This window comes from Boleophthalmus pectinirostris, unplaced genomic scaffold (genome assembly GCF_026225935.1).
Source record: "Boleophthalmus pectinirostris isolate CB_2022bp ecotype Guang Dong unplaced genomic scaffold, ASM2622593v1 HiC_scaffold_2, whole genome shotgun sequence".
NCBI lineage: Eukaryota > Metazoa > Chordata > Actinopteri > Gobiiformes > Gobiidae > Boleophthalmus > Boleophthalmus pectinirostris.
This window is the reverse complement of record NW_026571152.1, coordinates 33,195,469-33,214,345: the sequence shown is the minus strand read 5'-3', so window position 1 is coordinate 33,214,345 and position 18,877 is coordinate 33,195,469. Positions and strand designations below refer to the sequence as shown.

Below are 18,877 nucleotides of genomic sequence, written 5' to 3'. Positions count from 1 at the left end.
CTTTCACTTGTATTGGACCTGCCCAGACTCTGTATGTTTTTGGAAAGAATTCATAAAACATACGTTGAGAGGGTTTAGCTGATAATGTCCCCACCAAAGCTGAGACCAAACCTACGCCCTTGTATTATCTTATCAGAAACAGACCTGGAGTTGTGTTTTGTTTCATTCACACATGTTTGAGTAACTCTTTATTATTAGTCTGTCTACATCTCCAAAGCTCAAAATGCTCTGTTTCAATTCGTGATATCATGAAGCGGTAGTTTTTAAGTTCCTTTTAACTTTAGTTCAGTAGAGATTGCTAATTTCAAGTCTAAAATGAGCCAGATGATTCTAGTGAAGGTGTATGGAGTTTAAAAACACAGTTGCGCACTACTTGTATTACATGACATCAGAAGTTGGAAAAGGAAGTTGTTTTCAGTTTGAGAGAAGAATTCAGCCTAGATATGCAGGATTTGCGTGTGAATGAAACAAAACACAACTCCAGCTATGTTTTTGATGAAGAAACAACATTATAACAGATCAGAAAACAGTGTAATATCGTGTCTTTAAATACTTCTTTAACATATATTACTTTATTTATCTCTTCGCAGGTCTTCTAATGTTCGCCGTCACCCACATCCTCTACTCCTCGGCCTTTGGGATGAAGCCGATAAACGTGCGCGCAGGCCTGGTCATATCTCTGGTGTCTGCCCTGTGCTATAGCCTGCTCTACCCTTACCTCTCCGGGCCCTTCACGTACCTGGTGGCTGTCTACATCGCCCTCATTGCGTTCATGGGGTGGAGGGCGATAGCGGGCGTTCAACTCGCCAACGACCTCTGGACCTGGACGAAGCTGTCGGCCTGCCTGGGAGCTGTCCTCTTCATAGTTTCCGACCTCACCATCGCCGTCAACAAATTCTGCTTCCCGGTGCCCCATTCCCGCGCGATCATCATGGCGACCTACTACGCCGCCCAGATGCTCATCGCGCTGTCCGCCGTGGAGTGCCAGGACGCGGAGGTGGCGAGGAAGAGGTGGTGAACGGCGCCCTCGCTCGGTGGGGTCGGTGGAGAAACTACAGCGCGCAGTACGGCCCTGAGTTACGAGAATGGACACAATTCACTGCCAGAATCCCACCCCGTAACCTTCGTCTCAGTGTGGTTCTCCCACTCCGGAGTCGTTACCGTGACAACAGCTCCACTCACGCCTTCCCACGGTCTTTATCCTCCCGCGCCAGTCTTACACTAGGAGGATACTATGAGGAAAAGGTAGTATTCATCCCTGCTGTCACCTCCAATCAGATCTGTAGAAAACCTAGTTATTATAGACACTGGTGAAGGGAAAGCAACGGAAATGTGAATTGCTGTCTTGTAATTTCATTTGAGCACGCCACTGGGGACCGAAACAGTGTGCGTTACTAGCATTTAACTGTATTTGATTTTAACCTTGTATTTTCTTCAACGCGCGTGGTCCAATAACGATATTTCATGGTGTATGATGACGATGTATTTCGCAGCCTTCAGAAGGGAGTGATTCGCCCCTGATTTAGGGTGCTGTTTTTCAAATCAGGTAATCTCAAAAAAGTCCACAACTTAAGTACTTTGTTTACTTAGTTCTGACAGTCCACACTTAGTCTTTAACGTGACCCTGAAGGCCTGACTGTCAATGCGAATGGCAAAGAAGGATGCAAATGCCTGGGGAGAAGACTGTCAGTGCTATTTATTATTGAGTAGAGTTATATTGTTGCAGTTACCAAACAGACAGACCTCTAGGTGTTCTATTTATCTCTCTTGTAACACTGATGAAGACAGAGGCCTATTCATGGAACTATAATAAGATCTGGAAAATGAGCCAAATATGTCAAAAAGGTTTTATTTTTCCGCATTACTTACTTACGCTCAGAAACGTGCAGTTCTGTCCAATCAGAGCAACAGCTGCTAGAGCGGAGCCAGGCTAAATCTTAGGTGTTTTGCCGATTTAAAAATTATATTAAGTTCATATTGTAAAACTATAAAAGGATCCCTACAAATTTTGACCTTTGTGAAAGCTGTGGTTGAGCCATTTCATTTCTGTTCAGCGACTAGATCAGGAACCGGAATACACTAGACGGTTCGCAAAAACCATGGAAGTGCCAGTTCGAGCACCAGCCAATTAGCGAAGAGCCATATATTCTATGTTGGCATTGATTCCCGAGATCGAGGATTTAAACCTGGAACAAAGAGAATGTGGCGAATTTTATCAAGGGGAAAGACGTTATTGCCCTTCTTCCTAGGGAATTTGGGAAAATTAAAAAATTGCATTACATACGTCAAACAACCAAATCGCAGCGACTGGTTAAATAAAAAAAAAAGAACCACCTACTCTTGAGCGAACGAATTCTAACGCTGCGAGGTCTATGTAGTTTCAATGATGTGAAACCAGCTGATGAATCAGACTAGCTGTGGTTGCCCTGTCAGCCAAACATGCTGAGTTTGATTTCACTAAAAATGCACTGTGCTCTATGGGAGAACTCTTTCGGGGCCAGAGCTGCAGTACCTCACATCGGCCACTAGTCGATCACGCACACAGACAGAAGTGGAGCGTCTTATCCAGTTCTTATTATACATCCATGGGCCTAAAGTTGAGTTATTAAAATAGGGGTTTTCTTCTAGTTTCAAGTTAACAATGTCACGTTATGAGACAGTGTTCCTCCGATCTGTGTTCACCGTGCCTGAGGATCTTTGATATTATGGGCATTTAGAACAACTAATATTTCAACCATAGACTGTATATATAAATCGATATAGCTAACCTGCTAGCTGGCACGTTAAAAATAGGAAGTGAGCATGGGCACACTTCCGGCTCCATCGACTCTAGCGCCAGGTCTCTTTGTATTGAAAAAACATCACTCCTCTCTCCGTAATCGCTGCTGTCAGGTTCCTCATTTTGATCTTAAATGTTCGTATTAACATGATACAGATGTTTTTATTTTACTATTTTGTCAACTCCAGATTCGCTCTTATAGCTGTCAGCCTCAGTGAGCTTCATTTGACTGGAGCTGAACGCTATGGGCGACGTCACAGTCCCTTTATCCGCTTCTTTATACAGTCTATGATTTTAGCCCATGCTTTCCCTCAGATGAGAACAACAAGTCCACATAATGTTCTGTCTTCGCATAGTGACTCTTCATCTTTTTTTTTTATTCTTCCAAGTCCACCACAAATTACAGTCTGGATATTTTTGTCAAACCTTATCCCAAAATCGCATCTACAAACACATGTCTTATGTAGCTCCCAAAACATATACTGTGTAAATCGCTGACAATATTTTGAGTTTCTTGTTTTATATAAACAACGATTATGACAACTCAAACAAAACTCAGCTGGCAAATACAGAAGGCGTACTACCTAATGTATTCTCACACTGCTCTTACATAAACATATATTTACTGTAACCATACAACCTTACCCCAGTCTAAACAGCAGTACTAGTGCTGAGTATTTGACTGGCAATGTTCAAATGGAACAATTACATAACTTAAAGAGTATTTGCACAATGATAACACTCTCATAGAAGTGTACATAATTTCATAAGAGATATATTTGTTGAAAGAGGGCAGAAATACCACTATACAATATTGCTAGGATTATAGTTTATTAGCTGTTGTAGTTTTAAGTATTAAATTAAAGGGCCCATGTTATGCTGTTTTCTGATCTATGTTATAATGTTATTTCCTCATCAAAAACAGATCTGGAGTTGTGTTTTGTTTCATTCACATATGTTTAACACGCAAACCCTTCATATTTAGGCGCAGTTCTTCTCTCAAACAGGAAAAACTCTATACAGGAAGTTCTCCACCGTGTTTTAAATAGAGTATTATTTCCCCCGTCCCAAAGACTAAACGCAAGCTTTGCAGGGACCCTGTGTTTTCTCTTGCTGCCCCTTTACTCTGGAACCATAGCCAGGCCGGCGCCACTTTGTGCCTCTGCTCAGTTTAATTTCTCTCCAGCGACTAGGTCAGGAATGGGAATACACTAGACGGTTTGCAAGAATCATGGAAGTGCGAGTTTGGACACCAGCCAATCAGCGAAGAGCCGTATATTCTGTGTTGGCAGCGACTCCCGAGATCGAGGATTTAAAGCCGGAACAAAGAGAATGTTTGAAGAATTTTATCAAGGGGAAAGACGTTATTGTCCTTCTGGGAAAAGCTTAATATACCAGTTAGCCCTGTTAGCGGTGCATTACATACATCAGGACCAAATAGCAGCGATTGGTTAAATAAAAAAGTACCTGCCTACTGTCAAGCGGACAAAGTCTAACTCTGCGAAGTCAGACGATTTCCACGAAGTGAATCTGGCTGATGAATCAGGCTAGTGGAACCAGTTGCCATAAAAAATTTGACAGGTGGAGTTTGCACCTGTCTCTCATCAAACGCACCTTTTTTTCTCTGGCTTTTAATAAGTGACCTGTACATTTCTTATTGAGAATCTTATTGTTTTCTATAGTTTGTAGTAGTTATAGTAGTAGTAGTAGTAGTCTATGGCCAGCTGTAAAGTTTTTTAAGTGTTTTATAAATAAAGTAGGTATTGTATACTATAATTTGGATAATTTCAGCTCTGGAATTGCTTATCTTTTAGTTAACAGCTCCCTTTTGCCGTTTGTTCTGTAATTTACTGCTTCATGACATCACAAGGTGGAACAGAGCATTTTGAGCTTTGGAGATATAAACAATAATAACACAAGATTACTCAAACATGTGAATGAAACAAAACACAACTCCAGGTCTGTTTTTGATGACTTAACAACATTATCACGTGTCTAAAAGCTCGCAAGTCAATTCCTGCGTAATATAGTACCTTGAATATTACGTATCTCTTTGAAAAATAATGGAAACTAGCCCCTATTGTGGGTTAGGCATACGCACAAAAAGAGAACATGCTTTGTGTTTTTGTATCTCCGCACCTCTATGCCAGATCTGCAGGCAAACCTCGGTGTTGACAGTAATAAAGGCTCCAAATAACCAAAACAAACACACTGTAAGGCTGACCTAGAAAGACTCTCAGACCAGTGCCGCCGCTGTCCCCACGGAGAGCTTCGTAAGCCTGTCACTATAACTCACTCTGAAGTGCTTAAGTAAACAGTGATGGGAAGACTGGGCCAAGCAGATGACTGTAGTCTGAATACAACAAATACTTTTACACTGAGCACCATATAAACGATGAATGATAGTGTAAACATGATAAGAAAACTACTTTATATTTCTTATGCATTTCCTGTCACACGTTATAAGAGCATTTCTTTCCGTTTTTCTCATTAATATTGTGCAGTTTGAAGCCTAAATTGCGTGATCAAGTACTGCAGTGTATTCCGTTGATTTTAGAAAAGTGGTTCTGAATACCATCAAATGAAAAAAGTAACTGTACCGAAATATAGTTACTCAAAATCTGTATTCAAAACACGTATTCCCGGTACATGTATCCAACACTGGAAGTAAATATAGATGATAAACATTATATTTAAACCAAATCATAAAGCAGAATAATCCCAAAAAGTATTCTAAATGTGCAATATTGTTAAAAATGAACTGCAATAAAGAAATAACCGAATACAACAGTTAAGTAGTTGTAGTTTGTGTCTATAATGAGTCATAGAAGTTCATAATCCGAACTTGGACATCTTAAAGGTGCTCTGTTTACTAGTGGAGGGTCTGCCACCTGCTTTTCTCCATAAAGATGTTATTGCTTTGCCTGGAATGTTCCATGGTATGACTTTAAACATTATTTGTCGATAGAGATAGTTGCGCATCCAGTAAAAGTTGCGACAGTGAGCTGGGTCCAAAGAAAAACATGTGCGAAAGGAAAAAAATGAGAATGTCTGAAGAAGGGCTTGACCTCGAAACATCACACTGTGGTGTCGTTAAAATTAAAAGAAAAAAAAAAAAAAAAAAAACTGAGAGCTCCAAAGAACTGCAGTGCGGATCTGATTTTTCTTTTGCATGACTTTAAACATTTCCATCAAGCATATATTTATTACAGGTGTTTCTATTGCTCAAAAACATTCCTTCTATGAATCGGGGCGACTCTCCACAGATCTGAACTCTAATCTAGCGTACTGCTTTAATGTGATTGTCTCCCTCGTGATAGATACATTTAATCTATACTGTGGAACATTCTAGACCAGGGGTGTCAAACTCAAATTCACAGAGGGCCAAAATCTGGGACTAAGTTGTGGGCCAAACTAAATATTTATTGAAAAATTTGAACAGTTTTTTGCTTCTTTCAAGATATGTCATGTTAAACCTTTTCTTATTAAAATAAATGTTTAATAATAGTTTTGCTTAAACATTGAATCCAGAGCAAGTATAATATAAAAGAATGACACAATTTTAAATAAATAATGTCTCTGTAGCCGGCGGACCAGCTCTAATACATATTTGATATGATCTCGCGGGCCAAATATAATTATTTCGTGGGCCAAATCTGAGTCTGACGTGTCTGTTCTAGACAAAGCAATTTCCACGAAGACATCAGGTGGCAGACTCTCCACTAGAAATGTTACACAGTGCACCTTTAAATCTCATCGTAGTATCTAAAAATAACCAAAAAATTCCCATTAACAAAAAGTACTGTGATAAGTATTGACCCCCAAAAGTATTTAGTAATAATATTTAGTTAAAGTATTTTTCGTGACAGTTTGATCTGATTTCCACTAACCCGTTAACAACTCTTTTAATTCGTCCTTCCAGCTCTGTCCAAAGTCGCACAGTTCTCCACTTCTCACTCCGATTTATGCTGTGTCAAAGATTAACTCATTATTCTGAACTTGCTGGTGGTTTCCGAACACGTGACTTTCGCTATAAATGTAAAAAAAACTGGGAGTAACTACCGGCCAAAACACCCACTGGCATTTACATTTGCACTAGTGAACAGGGACGTAGACAGGGAGGGGGCAAATGGGTTTGTTGTCCGGGGCCCCAGGGTTTTAGGGGGCCCAGAATTGGATCCTCTTTCTTTTAATTTATATTAGAGTGGGCCCATGTGAGACTCCCCCCAAATTTCTGTCAACAGTCCTGCTAGTGGGGAAATGTTTTGTTATATATTTTGCAGTACTTTAAGATTTTGAGGTGTGGAAAGTATCTTCTTTGACTAATTATACTGTACATATAGACAAACTACAAAATAGTTTCATTTAGCTCATGTTCTTTTTGCATTTTGTACATTTACATCAACTTTAGGATTATTGTTTCAGTGGTGTAAAGGAGTTTTTATGTTATTTATCATGGTATTTTAGTCTATCAGTATATCAGATTTCAGAATTAGTTATTGTGACAGGTCTACATACTTTCTATAATTTTCAAATCTTAAGTGATACAAGAAGCAATATAAAATTCTTACAGCATCTATTTACTCATATTTAAAGAGCAAATTTAGTGTTATTTTCTGATCTTGGTTATAATGTCATTTCCTCATCGAAAACATGCCTTGAGTTGTGTTTTGTTTCATTCAAATCAGAATAATTTGGATAATTTCAGCCCTTGAAGGAGCTGTTAACATGAAAAATACTTCTTTTTCATGACATCACAAGGTGGATCAGAGTATTTTGAGCTTTGGAGATGTAGACAGACTATAAATAAAGTCACTCAAACACGTGTGAACGAAACGAAACACAACTCCAGGTCTGTTTTTGAGGAGGTAACAGTATTATAACACGACTTAAAGCTCACAAGAGTCAATTTTGTGTAATCTAGGACCTTTAAGCGTTACTCAGGTCTTTGGGTAATTTTCCCGAGTGGCCTCTTTGTCTCCGATCGGTCACTTCTTCGTGTCTCGTTTGTGTCCGGGGCTGTCGTCGGTAACTCTGCCTCTCCACTTATTTGTGAGGTGTTTTTGCCGACTGTTACTGTAGCTGGATTTAGTGAGGTGGTGAAATGTGACACAAGGAACAGCCCCTCTCCCCTCTCTCTATCTCTCTATCTCTCTTCTCTCGCTCCTCCTCTCTCTGCCCCCCACCCTCTCGCTCTCTCCTTTCTCTCTCTGTCTCTCTCTGCCTTCTCTCTCTGTTTCTTTGTCTCTCTCTCCTCCCCTCTCTCCTTTCTTCACTCTCCCCTCTCTTTCCTCTCTTGTTCTCTCTCTGTCCTCCCCTCTCTCTCTGTCCCATTTCTCTTTCCTTCCTACCCTTTCCCCACCTCTCCCTTCTTTTGCCTCCCCCCTTTCTCTCCCTCTCTCTGTCACCACTCTCTCTCCTTCTCTTCTCTCTCTCTCCCCCTCTCTACCCCCCTTCTCTCTCTCTGTCTCCCGCCCTTGCTCCTTTTTCTTCCCTCTTTCCTCTCTCTGTCTCCCTGCCCCCCCTTCTCCTTTCTCTACCTCTCCCTCCCTTTCTCCACCTCTCCCTTCTTTCGTCCCCTCCTCTCTCTTTCTCTGTCTCCCCTCTCTCTCCTTTCTCTCTCTCTCCTCTCCCCGTCTTCTCTATCTCCCCATCCTCTCCTCTTCCCTCTCTCTCCCTTTCTCTCCCCCCCTCCCTTCTTTCTCCTCTCTCTCCTCTCTCCTTTTCTCTCTCTGTCCTCTCTCCCCTCTTCACTATCTCCCCGCCCTCTCTTCTGTCCCTCCTCTTCTCTCTCGCCGCCCTCTCCTTTCCCCCTCTCTCTCCGTCCGCAGATGGGAGGTGGGTGGGGGCATCACTTTACCTCGGGTTGTCAGCGACTCTGTTGTTTAAAGCTTTTATGTTCGTGGACAAAGGCAGACGGGGGCAGACTGGGAGATCAGTTTGGCTCCAATACTCATCTGGAACAGGGGAGTCCAAACTACGGCCTTCAAGCCTCCTGCTCAACTGGCCAAAATATTCATATGTAGCACTTTTTTACTGCAAATGAGTATTTCTATCACTATATTATCTTATTGAAGTGTGATACAGACCTGCATTAGGGCTGTAATTACTGTTCCAAGACTTTTTAAAGATGTTGTTGCTTTGGATAATGCATCTATTTTAAAGACGCGCTGTATAGAAGACCAGTCTACAGCCCTCCGCTATAAATATTTTTCTATATGCAGGCCTCTGTGAAACAAGTTTGGACAGTTCTGATGATCTAGAACAGACACGTCAAACTCAGACCCGGGGGCCAGTTTTGGCCCACGATACAATTATATTTGGCCCGCGAGATCATATCAAATAGCTACAGATAGGCTATAGAAACATTATTTACTTAAAATTTTGTTATGCTTGTTCTGGATTCAATGACATTTATTTGAATAAGAAAAGTTAAAAAGTACATAACTAAAAAGAAGAGAAAACATGCAGATATTGTTGAAATTTTTCAATAAATATTTAGTTTGGCGCACGACCCTTAGTCCCAGTTAAGCCAATGATGTTCATTATGTCTTCTTATATACTTTAACTTCTTAGGTTCTTTTTAAAGACAATGCAGTAAAGTGTATTTACCTTGTTGACATGTTTCGGCTGCTTCCTGTAGGCGTGGTCAGTCTGAGCGACCTGCCAGGTCCATCAGGCTGACCACGCCTACAGGAAGTAACAACAGCTGATATACGACACGTCACCACCAACACCGGTGACAGTTCTGAAGATGGCTTGCAGCTAGCAGCCGAAACATGTCAACAAGGTAAATACACTTTACTGCATTGCCTTAGTCCCAGTTTTTAAGTCTGACCCTCTGTAAATTTGAGTTTGACACCCCTGATCCAGATGCTCCAGCAGACTTTAGGATTGATTCAATATGTTTTTTCTGACATCCAATTGACAACCGAAATTATGATTTTAAATACATAACAAACCCCACAAGTTTCGTTAAACATCCTATATTACGCTAAATTGATTTTTGTGAGCTTCAAGTCATTCACACATGTTTGAACAACCTAACCCTTTATTATTCTGTCTGTTTATTAGTCTGTCCACATCTCCAAAGCTCAACAGCTCTGTTCCACATTGTCATGTCATAAAGTTTAGCAATTCCAGGTCTGAAATTGTCCAAACAATTCTAGTGAAGGTGCATGGAGTTGAAAAACACAGTGGAGCACTTCCTGTATTACCACATGACATCACAAGGTGGGGCAGAGTGTTTTCCAATTGAGAGAAGAACTCAGCCTAAATACACAGAGTTTGTGTATTAAACATTTGTGAATGAAACAAAACACAACTCCAGGTTTGTGATGAGGAAACAACAATATAACACAGATCAGAATAGACAGAACAGTGTTATATTGTCCCTTTATCACTAGTTCTCAAATGATTTGTTGAATCTAGTGTGAGTATTCAGTCATATTTACAGCCTTATTGCTCTTCTACTTCCGTTTTTTTCATTGCTGTGTTCAAAAAGACAAATCAGATGCAGTGAGAACAATCTGGGAATAAGACACTGGCACACAGAGATCGCGGCAGCCTTGAAAATAATATTGGTACTGAATATTGGCAAAAATTTACATCCAGGAAAATGATATTAACAACTGGACTTAAGCCTGATTTCAATAAGCTAAGCAGGTCCTGTTGTTTTCGTTTAACTTGCTTATAAAATCAGCTAAAATTGTGATATCGTACCAGTTCCAAAGTCTAGGAAAACCTTCTGACACCCACATAGTTTCATCCTCTACAATTCCGAACAGGGATGGGGTACATTTCAATATGTAATTTCTGCACTTTTATTTTCAATCTTGTTTGTGTGACAGTAAATTATTAAACTATTCACTGGAAAAAACAAAAAACAAAAAACAGTATCTAGGTAAGTTAAAATGACTTAAATTAAGAACATTTTACTTTATTTGAGTCGATTCAACTTGACAAGTAAGATTATCTACCAATGGAATAAGTATTTTTTTCTTAATTCAAGCAACATTCGATTTTGTTTCTTATTTTAGGTGCAAAAAGTTGTTGTTTTTCTTATTTTAAGTGTAGCAAGATCTATTTTCATAGTTTAAGTACAAAAAGTCAAGTGAAATTGACTCAAATCACGATAAAACTTTCTTAATTCAAGTCATCTTAACTTGACTAGATTTTGTTTTTTGCAGTGTTGATACTTTGCACTGATTTCACGCTGGGGGGAGCTCTACATGTATGTCTATATGGTGGATTTTCCATCGGTTACAATGGAGACACAATGCACACATGTCAAATACAGTCAAACAAGTTTTTAGATGGTCTGAAAACTCAATAAAATGGATTCAAACTACACATTTTCAGGAGCTTGTGATCGATTCGAGCGTCGGTGGTTCTGTTTAGGTGTTTGAATTTCAATAAAAAGGTGAGATTGACTGTTGTGACTGTACTTTTATGTGTGAAAGATTTGTTTGACAGCACAAAATCAGCTCACAAAACGTCTAATTTGAGTAACAGAGCTTCAGACAGAGCTGTGCCTCCAGTTCGCATCACATCACACCCCCAGGGAACTTTAATGCCATCCGCTGCAAAGTATCAATAGCTGTTTATTTATTGCACCCGTTACAGAGACTGTCCCTCAAACACGGCTTAAGAGAAGTATGTAAAATAAAGCCATGGTCCTTTTGTAAGAGGAAACCGGACCTACTGTGTGTGCACTTATAGGCTCCTTACTCAGAGACAGTCCATTTCTGTTACACATGCACGTTTTCTCTTTTCTGTACATTCAAGTAAACTGTATGCTGATTTCCTCTGACTTAAAAAGGAGCACTGTGTAACTTTTAAAGGTGGAGGGTCCAATACTTGCTTATCTCTATGGATATATATGGGTATTTTTGTCTCAGAGTAAGACATTAAACATATTTCCCTTCCATTTGTTCAATTACAGGTGTTTCATAGCTCAAAAGTACCTTTAAAACACAAATTTTTACCATGTACAGGCTTGATTCTCCATAGATCTGACCATTAACCTGTCTCCATTGTGGTCATAGAGAAGAAAAGTTACACAGTGCGCCTTTAAATCGTTGTGTTGTTTGGTTTTGAGAGAAATTTCACTGAATTATGAATGATTTCTTTTAGAGGCATTACCTAACATTGAAGTGTATTGATCTTTATAGTATTATACTGAGACCTGCAGTAGCCCTTTGTTATTGTCAACAGTGATAGATTCACTGTTAAAGATGCACTGTGTAACTTTCCAGGGAGAGGATCCACCACCTGCCTGTCTGGAATGTTCTCTTGCAGTTTAAATGCCGTCGATTTGAGCTCCCGAGGCAGAAGTAGAGTAACAAGTCTCATTTTAAAAGTATGTAAACAACTAGCCAGGCCGGCGCCACCTAGTGCCTCCCCTCAATTTCATTTCTCTACAGCAACTATGTCAGGAATTGCGATACACTAGACGGTTCGCAAAAACTCTGGAAATGCGAGTTTGGGCATCGACCAATCCACGAAGAGCCTGTGTTGGCAACGATTCCCGAGACTGAGGATTTAAAGCCGGAACAAAGAGAATATTTGGTGAATTTTATCAAGGAGAAGGACGTTATTGCCTACGGGATTTGGGAAAAGCTTAATATACTAGTTATCCCCGTTACCAGCGCTTTACATACGTCACGACCAAATAGCAGCCATGGGTTAAATAAAAAAAAGGTACCCGCCTACTGTCAAGAGAACGAATCCTAGTGTTGCGAGGTCAGACTGTTTCTACGAAGTGAAATGACCTGTGCGTGTTAGATTTGCCGCAGAACACCTACATTAGATGATTGAATAGTTTGGATTTAATATTTGATTTTATTGTTATCATTTTCATTACATCGTATTTTATTGTGTTTCCATGTGTAGAAAACGATGTAACTTTGTTTAGGAAAGCGCTGTATCAATAAAATATCACTGTATTATAATAGGAAATTCACACTGTCGCCTATGATATTTATTTAATATAAAGATTTCAGTGTTTCCAGTCATTTCTTTCTCTTATACAGTGGGAGCTTTATTAGATAGAAGATACAGGCCTGTGGAAATGAGCTCCTCTACTCAAATTCATATAGTGGGAGCATTATTCGATGGCTGAATTGGCCTGTCGATATGGGCTTCATTTAGTTGGAGCCCTATTTGAGCAGACTGAAAAGTAGGGCTGGGTATCATTAAGAAGTTACTGATACGATACATACCTCGACAGTGCACTTTTGATTCGATACAATATATTTCAAATCGATTCAATACATTTCAATAAAAAATAATGGCTAAATCATGGCTGTGATACTAAAACTGTTTCTTAAACCGCTTCTTGTGCAAAGTTCATATGAAACACAAACATTTTAATCCTCAAAACAGTGAAAATGTCAAATGTGCCGCATGAACGAGTTTCTTTTCACTGAACAAGCAACAAAACTGTAGCACTGTAACAAAATAATTGAGTAAAATAAACCTAAAAATACTCTTGGCGATATATATCAATACAGCAGCCCATGATATCGATATTGTCTTATCACTTTAAATGATACGATATATTCATATTTCGATATTTTTGTACACCCCTACTGAGGAGGTTGGCTTTATTGGATTTATACAACTGTAAACAGAAAAAACATAAAGGAGCTCATTTCGACGGGGCAGCCCACTTTGACAGAACAACGGTATTAAACGTATCCATTCATTCAATTAAAGTTGTTTTTATTGCTCAAAAATCCCTTGAAATACCTGTATTTTTAGTGTGTGTGCAGTCGCCTCTCCATAGATCTGGCCTGTAACTTCGCTTGGTGGCGTCACATGTTTTTTTTGGGTTTTTTTTCATGGAAATAGCCAAGTCTAATCCCATATTGTGGCACATTCCAGGCAAAGCAATAACATCGCCATGGAGATAAGCAGTGAGCGGACTCTCCACGAGAAAAGTTACACAGTGCACCTTTAAAATTCAAATCGTCAGCGAATCGTTTTGGAGTATTTTGTACTTTATGACACTTTACTTTTGTCACTTTTGGTTTTTACTTTGTGATTATTTCTTAGGTAGAAATAAGTAGTTTAATTGCTGTAGTGAAACTGCTATGAATGTGAATATCTATGGAGAAATAAATGCAACTGCAATGCAACCTTAAAATGTGTCTGGATGTTTGGTTTGTTTTTTTTATATATTTGTAGAGTTAATTTGTGGAAACTGAAGTGTCATTTGAAAAAAAAAAAAAAAAATCCCGTAGACTCGCAATTTACTCTTTGTACAGCTGTGTTTTCAAACGCCACATTCATTTTAAAGTAATCAAAATATTATTGCATCACACCTTAAGCAAATCAAAACAGAAAATACCTGTTCTTGAAAATCCTCTCGGGGCCTTGCTGTTGGTTACATAAAATCCACTGTAGAAACCGGCATTACTTCTTGTAGTCTGACTTATTTGTGTGTAAAAACCAAATTACACCCAAATTAAATTAAACTGTGAAAACCAAATGAACCTAAGTGAACAATTGTTTAAAAAGCCCCATATTGCACTATTTTCTGATTTGTTATAATGTTGTTTTCTTATTAAAAACAGACCAAGAGTTGTGTTTTTTTTTCATTCACGCATGATTAACACATAAATCCTGCATATTTAGGCTGAGTTCTTCTCTCAAACAAACCTTGTGGTAGTACAGGAAGTGCTCCACAGCTCTAGAATCGAAACAAACTCTACTGAACAAAAGGTAAATGGTAACCCGGGTGATTATCGGGGTTCTCTGCGCCTCTCTGCCTTATTACTCGCGGCATGAAATATTGCGGTACTTAGCAGCGTTGGGTCTCCGTGGGAATTACTTCCTTTTAATATGGCATGCTGCCATTTAGTATGTAATATTAATTTCATGGAGTATAGATGATGGACATATGATTGATTATTGGTCCTGTCCCATACAGGCCAGGTTCCATTCTCCATTCTCCATTCTCATTCTCCTTTATTCATCCATCCATTTGTTGAACATCTATGGCAGGGGTGTCCAAACTTTTTTCATCAAGGGCCACATATCTAAACAAAGATGAAGCAGAGAGCCGATCAAGGGCCGTAGACTGTTGCACAGTACAGGGAATAATTGAAATGTGTGCATGTTTAACACGTTAGAATGAGCCATCAGTCTTTAATCATGCTAAGATCCTTAAAATCACACACTAAATATTCAATATTAGCTTTATCAAAGTAGATTTTCAAAAAACTTGCAGTAAAACATTTTTTTTATTGATGCAAGTTAATTTGGGCCAATTCACCTGGAAGCCTGAGGGCCAAGAAAAATTTGTCTGAGGGCCGCATTTGGCCCCCGGGCCATAGTTTGGACATGCCTGATCTGTGGCTGCGCTCTCAACTCATCGGTCCGTCCACCCTATGGTCCTGCAGAACCCGATGACGAGCTGCCCAAGGCCCTGAGCCTAAAAGACGTCTAAACATAAATACCATCTACAGTGCGGTAGGGGGCGCTGTAGCCTGCTCCCTACACAACACTTTATACATAAATAACCGACAAACTCCCTTCACTACTCCTCCAGACTATAAACTTACCCACTCCCACCCTTCACCATATTGAACTGAACTGTGAATCTGTAAACGACAACGCACCATTGATCACTTAATCTATTTTTGTGAATATTGTAAGTATCCCCTGTTTATATAACCATTTAATACAACTTACATCCTGCACCATAGTACTGTCTCCTGCTCTGTGTGTTTTAAACTGTCTCACCTCCCTCCGAGAGCCGAACCAGATCTTCTGTAACTAGCCTATACCCAGCTTCCTATGTAGTATACTCCACCAATCATACATGCTACAAAAAGGAGCTGCTAACTTGAAAACTACAGCAGTTTAAAAGGATTTCTCAAACATGAATGAACCAAAACACAGCTCAAAGTATGTTTTTGCAGAGGTAGCAACATTATAACATGGTTTAAAGTACACAAGAGTCAATTTTGTGTAATATAAAACAGTCTCCGGATAGTCGATGCTCTTTTCTAGGTCCAATACTCCGTTCCTGTTTGGGTCCGAGCCAGTTCTCTCCTAAAGCATCTCATTCATTTGCAGCCAAAGGACCCACAATCAAAGAGCTCCAGTCTTCTAACCCTGGTCAGGCACACTTCCTGCTAACATAATGAAAAGTGCCTCTCTGATTGATTGGATTTAATTGTAAAACAACCTTTTTAATACCTCAATGTTCTTTAGATCAGAAGGAGTTTAAATTTCCTCCTTTGGCAATTTGGTGTTTCTGTCAACTTTAAATTAAAAGTACAAGCATTCATTCCAATCTCCTCTCACTTTCTGTCATTATTACATAAAGAATGCATGGGACATAAATACACACATAAAGGCATAAGAAAAGGATTTTTTTTTTTTATTAGGTAACACTAAAAGCTCATAATAAGTTAAGTTCATGCTGATTATGCTGACTATTACACAAGCTATACAGTTCCTTTGTGTTTTTAAACTCCATACACCTTCACTAGAATCATTTTGATCAATTTCAGACCTGAAATTGCCAATCTCTACTGAGCAAAATGTAAAAAGTAGCAAAAATACTGTTGTTATCGTTAGGATAAATAACTAGGCTCAGCTACTTTGTATAACCACTGTTATAGTTCATTAGCCAGGCTGGCGCCACCTATTTCATTTCTCTCCAGCGACTAGGTCAGGAATCAGAATACACTAGACGGTTTGCAAGAAAACCAGGAGCTGTAGAACCGTGCACCAGCCAATCAGCAAAGAGCCGTGAAGCCATGACTGGGTCCCTTTTGTGGTACAGCACAAGGGTAAACAAAACAGTCGACATGGATGTAGACGAAGCCATACATTGTGCTGGCAACGATTCCAGAGATCGAGGATTTAAAGCCGAAACAAAGAGAATGTTTGGTGAATTTTATCAAGGTGAAAGACGTTATTGCCCTTCTTCCTACAGGATTGGGGAAAAGCTTAACATACCACATAACCCCTTTAGCACGGGGCGGCTCCGCAGGCTTGGGGTTATCTCTCTTTAGAGAGATTTAGATTAGTCCTGCTTTAGTCCTGGTGTAGTCCTGGTTTAAACCTGGTGTAGTCCTGGTTCCACTGCAGATGCAGTTTGCTGCTTTGGCTGGTTCGCTCTCTCTCAGGTTTGAATCCGGTGACGTTGTCGTACGTCTGCTAAAGGCCCTGGTGACACCAACTCAAAATCTGATTGGTTGAAGCAACAGTTTCAGGGACATTTATTTTGTGTTCGAGGGCCTGCAGAACGGAGTGTGAAGGCCTCAGGCATATTTCTTTGACTTTGACTCTGCCTGGCAACAAATAATGGCTAAAATGTGATTGGTCAAATGTGAAATTTGAATATTAATATGAAAATACATGTCTGGAAGCAGCACAAGCATTGGAAAAGCTCTAAAAGGAAGAGGACAGACCATTTAGAATTATTTAATAATAATATAATTAACATCAGTGTGTCATTCAGATATTTTTTTAGGTCAACAGAGAAAGCCTTGCAGGCCCTGTGCACCGCTGTACTGAGGTAATGTGAAGATAAGAGTTATAATCACAGCTGTGAGACTCAGATATATGTCAAGAGAAATGCATGATATTCCAGTTTATCTATAGCAAATTAACTAAATATGCCAAAAACCTATCAATAGGGATGTGCTGACTCACGATTCAAGATGGCAAGATGCTTCAGTAATGGGAGTAAGATACAACACCCCCGAAGGACACTCGTCACACTCTGATAAGATTGTGTAAAGTGCCAAGACGCCTGGCACCAATGAAGAGGCACTAAGTCTAAAACATTGTAGCCTCCTGCTATAGTTTGCATATTAAACTAATTGTCAAGGCTTAAACATTCAGTCTCTGTATGGGAATGTCAGCAAAGAAACCTTGTACTGTACTGTATTACTTTCCAATATTTGAATAAATAAATTATCTGGACTTTATTTCTGTTTCAAGTGTATTTTTTTTTTATCTAAGCAGAAACTAACTAACACAAGAGGAAAAGGCTGTTTTCCTCAACATTATGTCCTCAAAAACATACCTGGAGTTGTCTGAGGTTGAGTAACCCTTTATTATTAGTCTCTCTGACATCTCCAAAGCTCAAAATACTCTGTTCCACCTTGTGATGTCATGAAGCAGAGGTGTTGTTTTGTCATTGTTTTGCGAGTCTCAAGTAAGTCTCAAGTTTTTGACCTCAAGTTTGAGGCAAGTCCAAGTCGAGTCTCGAGTCACTGGCCCATAAGTCCAAGTCAAGTCCAAGTCATCTGCTTTGAGCTTCAAGTCTTTAAGTACCAAATATAGCTTAGATTTTTGCAATTTATATGAATTTTAAACTGAATTGTACTTAAAAAATCATGGTAAATTTATACACAGTTATTTTGTCATGGAGGATTATTTTCTCTATAGTTCTATGTAGTTCCCTCTGTTTTACTGTGTTGTACTGTGTATTACTGTGTGTAGGATTCCATCTCACAGTACTTCAGTTACACCCAAAGTAAAAAACAGAAGTGGGAGCGACATGTTCCAGTTTGTCCCTGTAAAATTAAACACTGCATTTATCATCTGTAAAGAGAAAAATATCAAGCCTTCTCAAGTCTTCTCAAGTCACAGGCCTCAAGTCTGAGTCAAGCCCCAAGTCAGTGACCTTCAAGTCCAACTCGAGTCCCAAGTCTTAGTCCATTTTATCAAGTCAAGTCTCAAGTCCTGAAAATAGTGACTCAAGTCTGACTCAAATCCAAGTCACGACTCTCAAGTCCCCACCTCTGTCATGAAGCAGTAGTTTTCAGGTTAACAGCTCCTTTTACCTTTGCTTCAGTAGAGATTGGCCAAAATCATCCAAATGATTCTAGCGAAGGTGTATGGAGTTTAAAAACACAATGGAGCACTTCCTGTATTACCTAAAAATGCAGGATTTGTGTGTTAATGAAACAAAACACAACTCGAGGTGTGTATATGATGACAAAACATTACAACATAGATTAGAAAATAGAGTGATATAAGCCCTTTAATGCAGTGGAGGTTTTGGTTGGTTTGAAGCACAAGGTAATAATAATAATAATACTTTACCTCTTCTAAATCCAGGCCCGG

At 39.4% G+C, this 18,877-nt stretch overlaps 1 protein-coding gene across 1 annotated transcript in view; it reads left to right on the top strand.

Moving 5' to 3' along the window:
- tmem86a (transmembrane protein 86A) overlaps positions 1-17,733 on the top strand; it is a 35,677-nt gene extending 17,944 nt beyond the window's left edge. The window contains exon 3 of the mRNA XM_020931143.2: positions 591-17,733. Coding sequence (XP_020786802.1) covers positions 591-1,018 — 428 coding nt within the window. The 3' untranslated portion in view covers positions 1,019-17,733. The remainder of the gene's footprint in view (positions 1-590) is intronic.
- Positions 17,734-18,877: the final 1,144 nt, after the last annotated feature.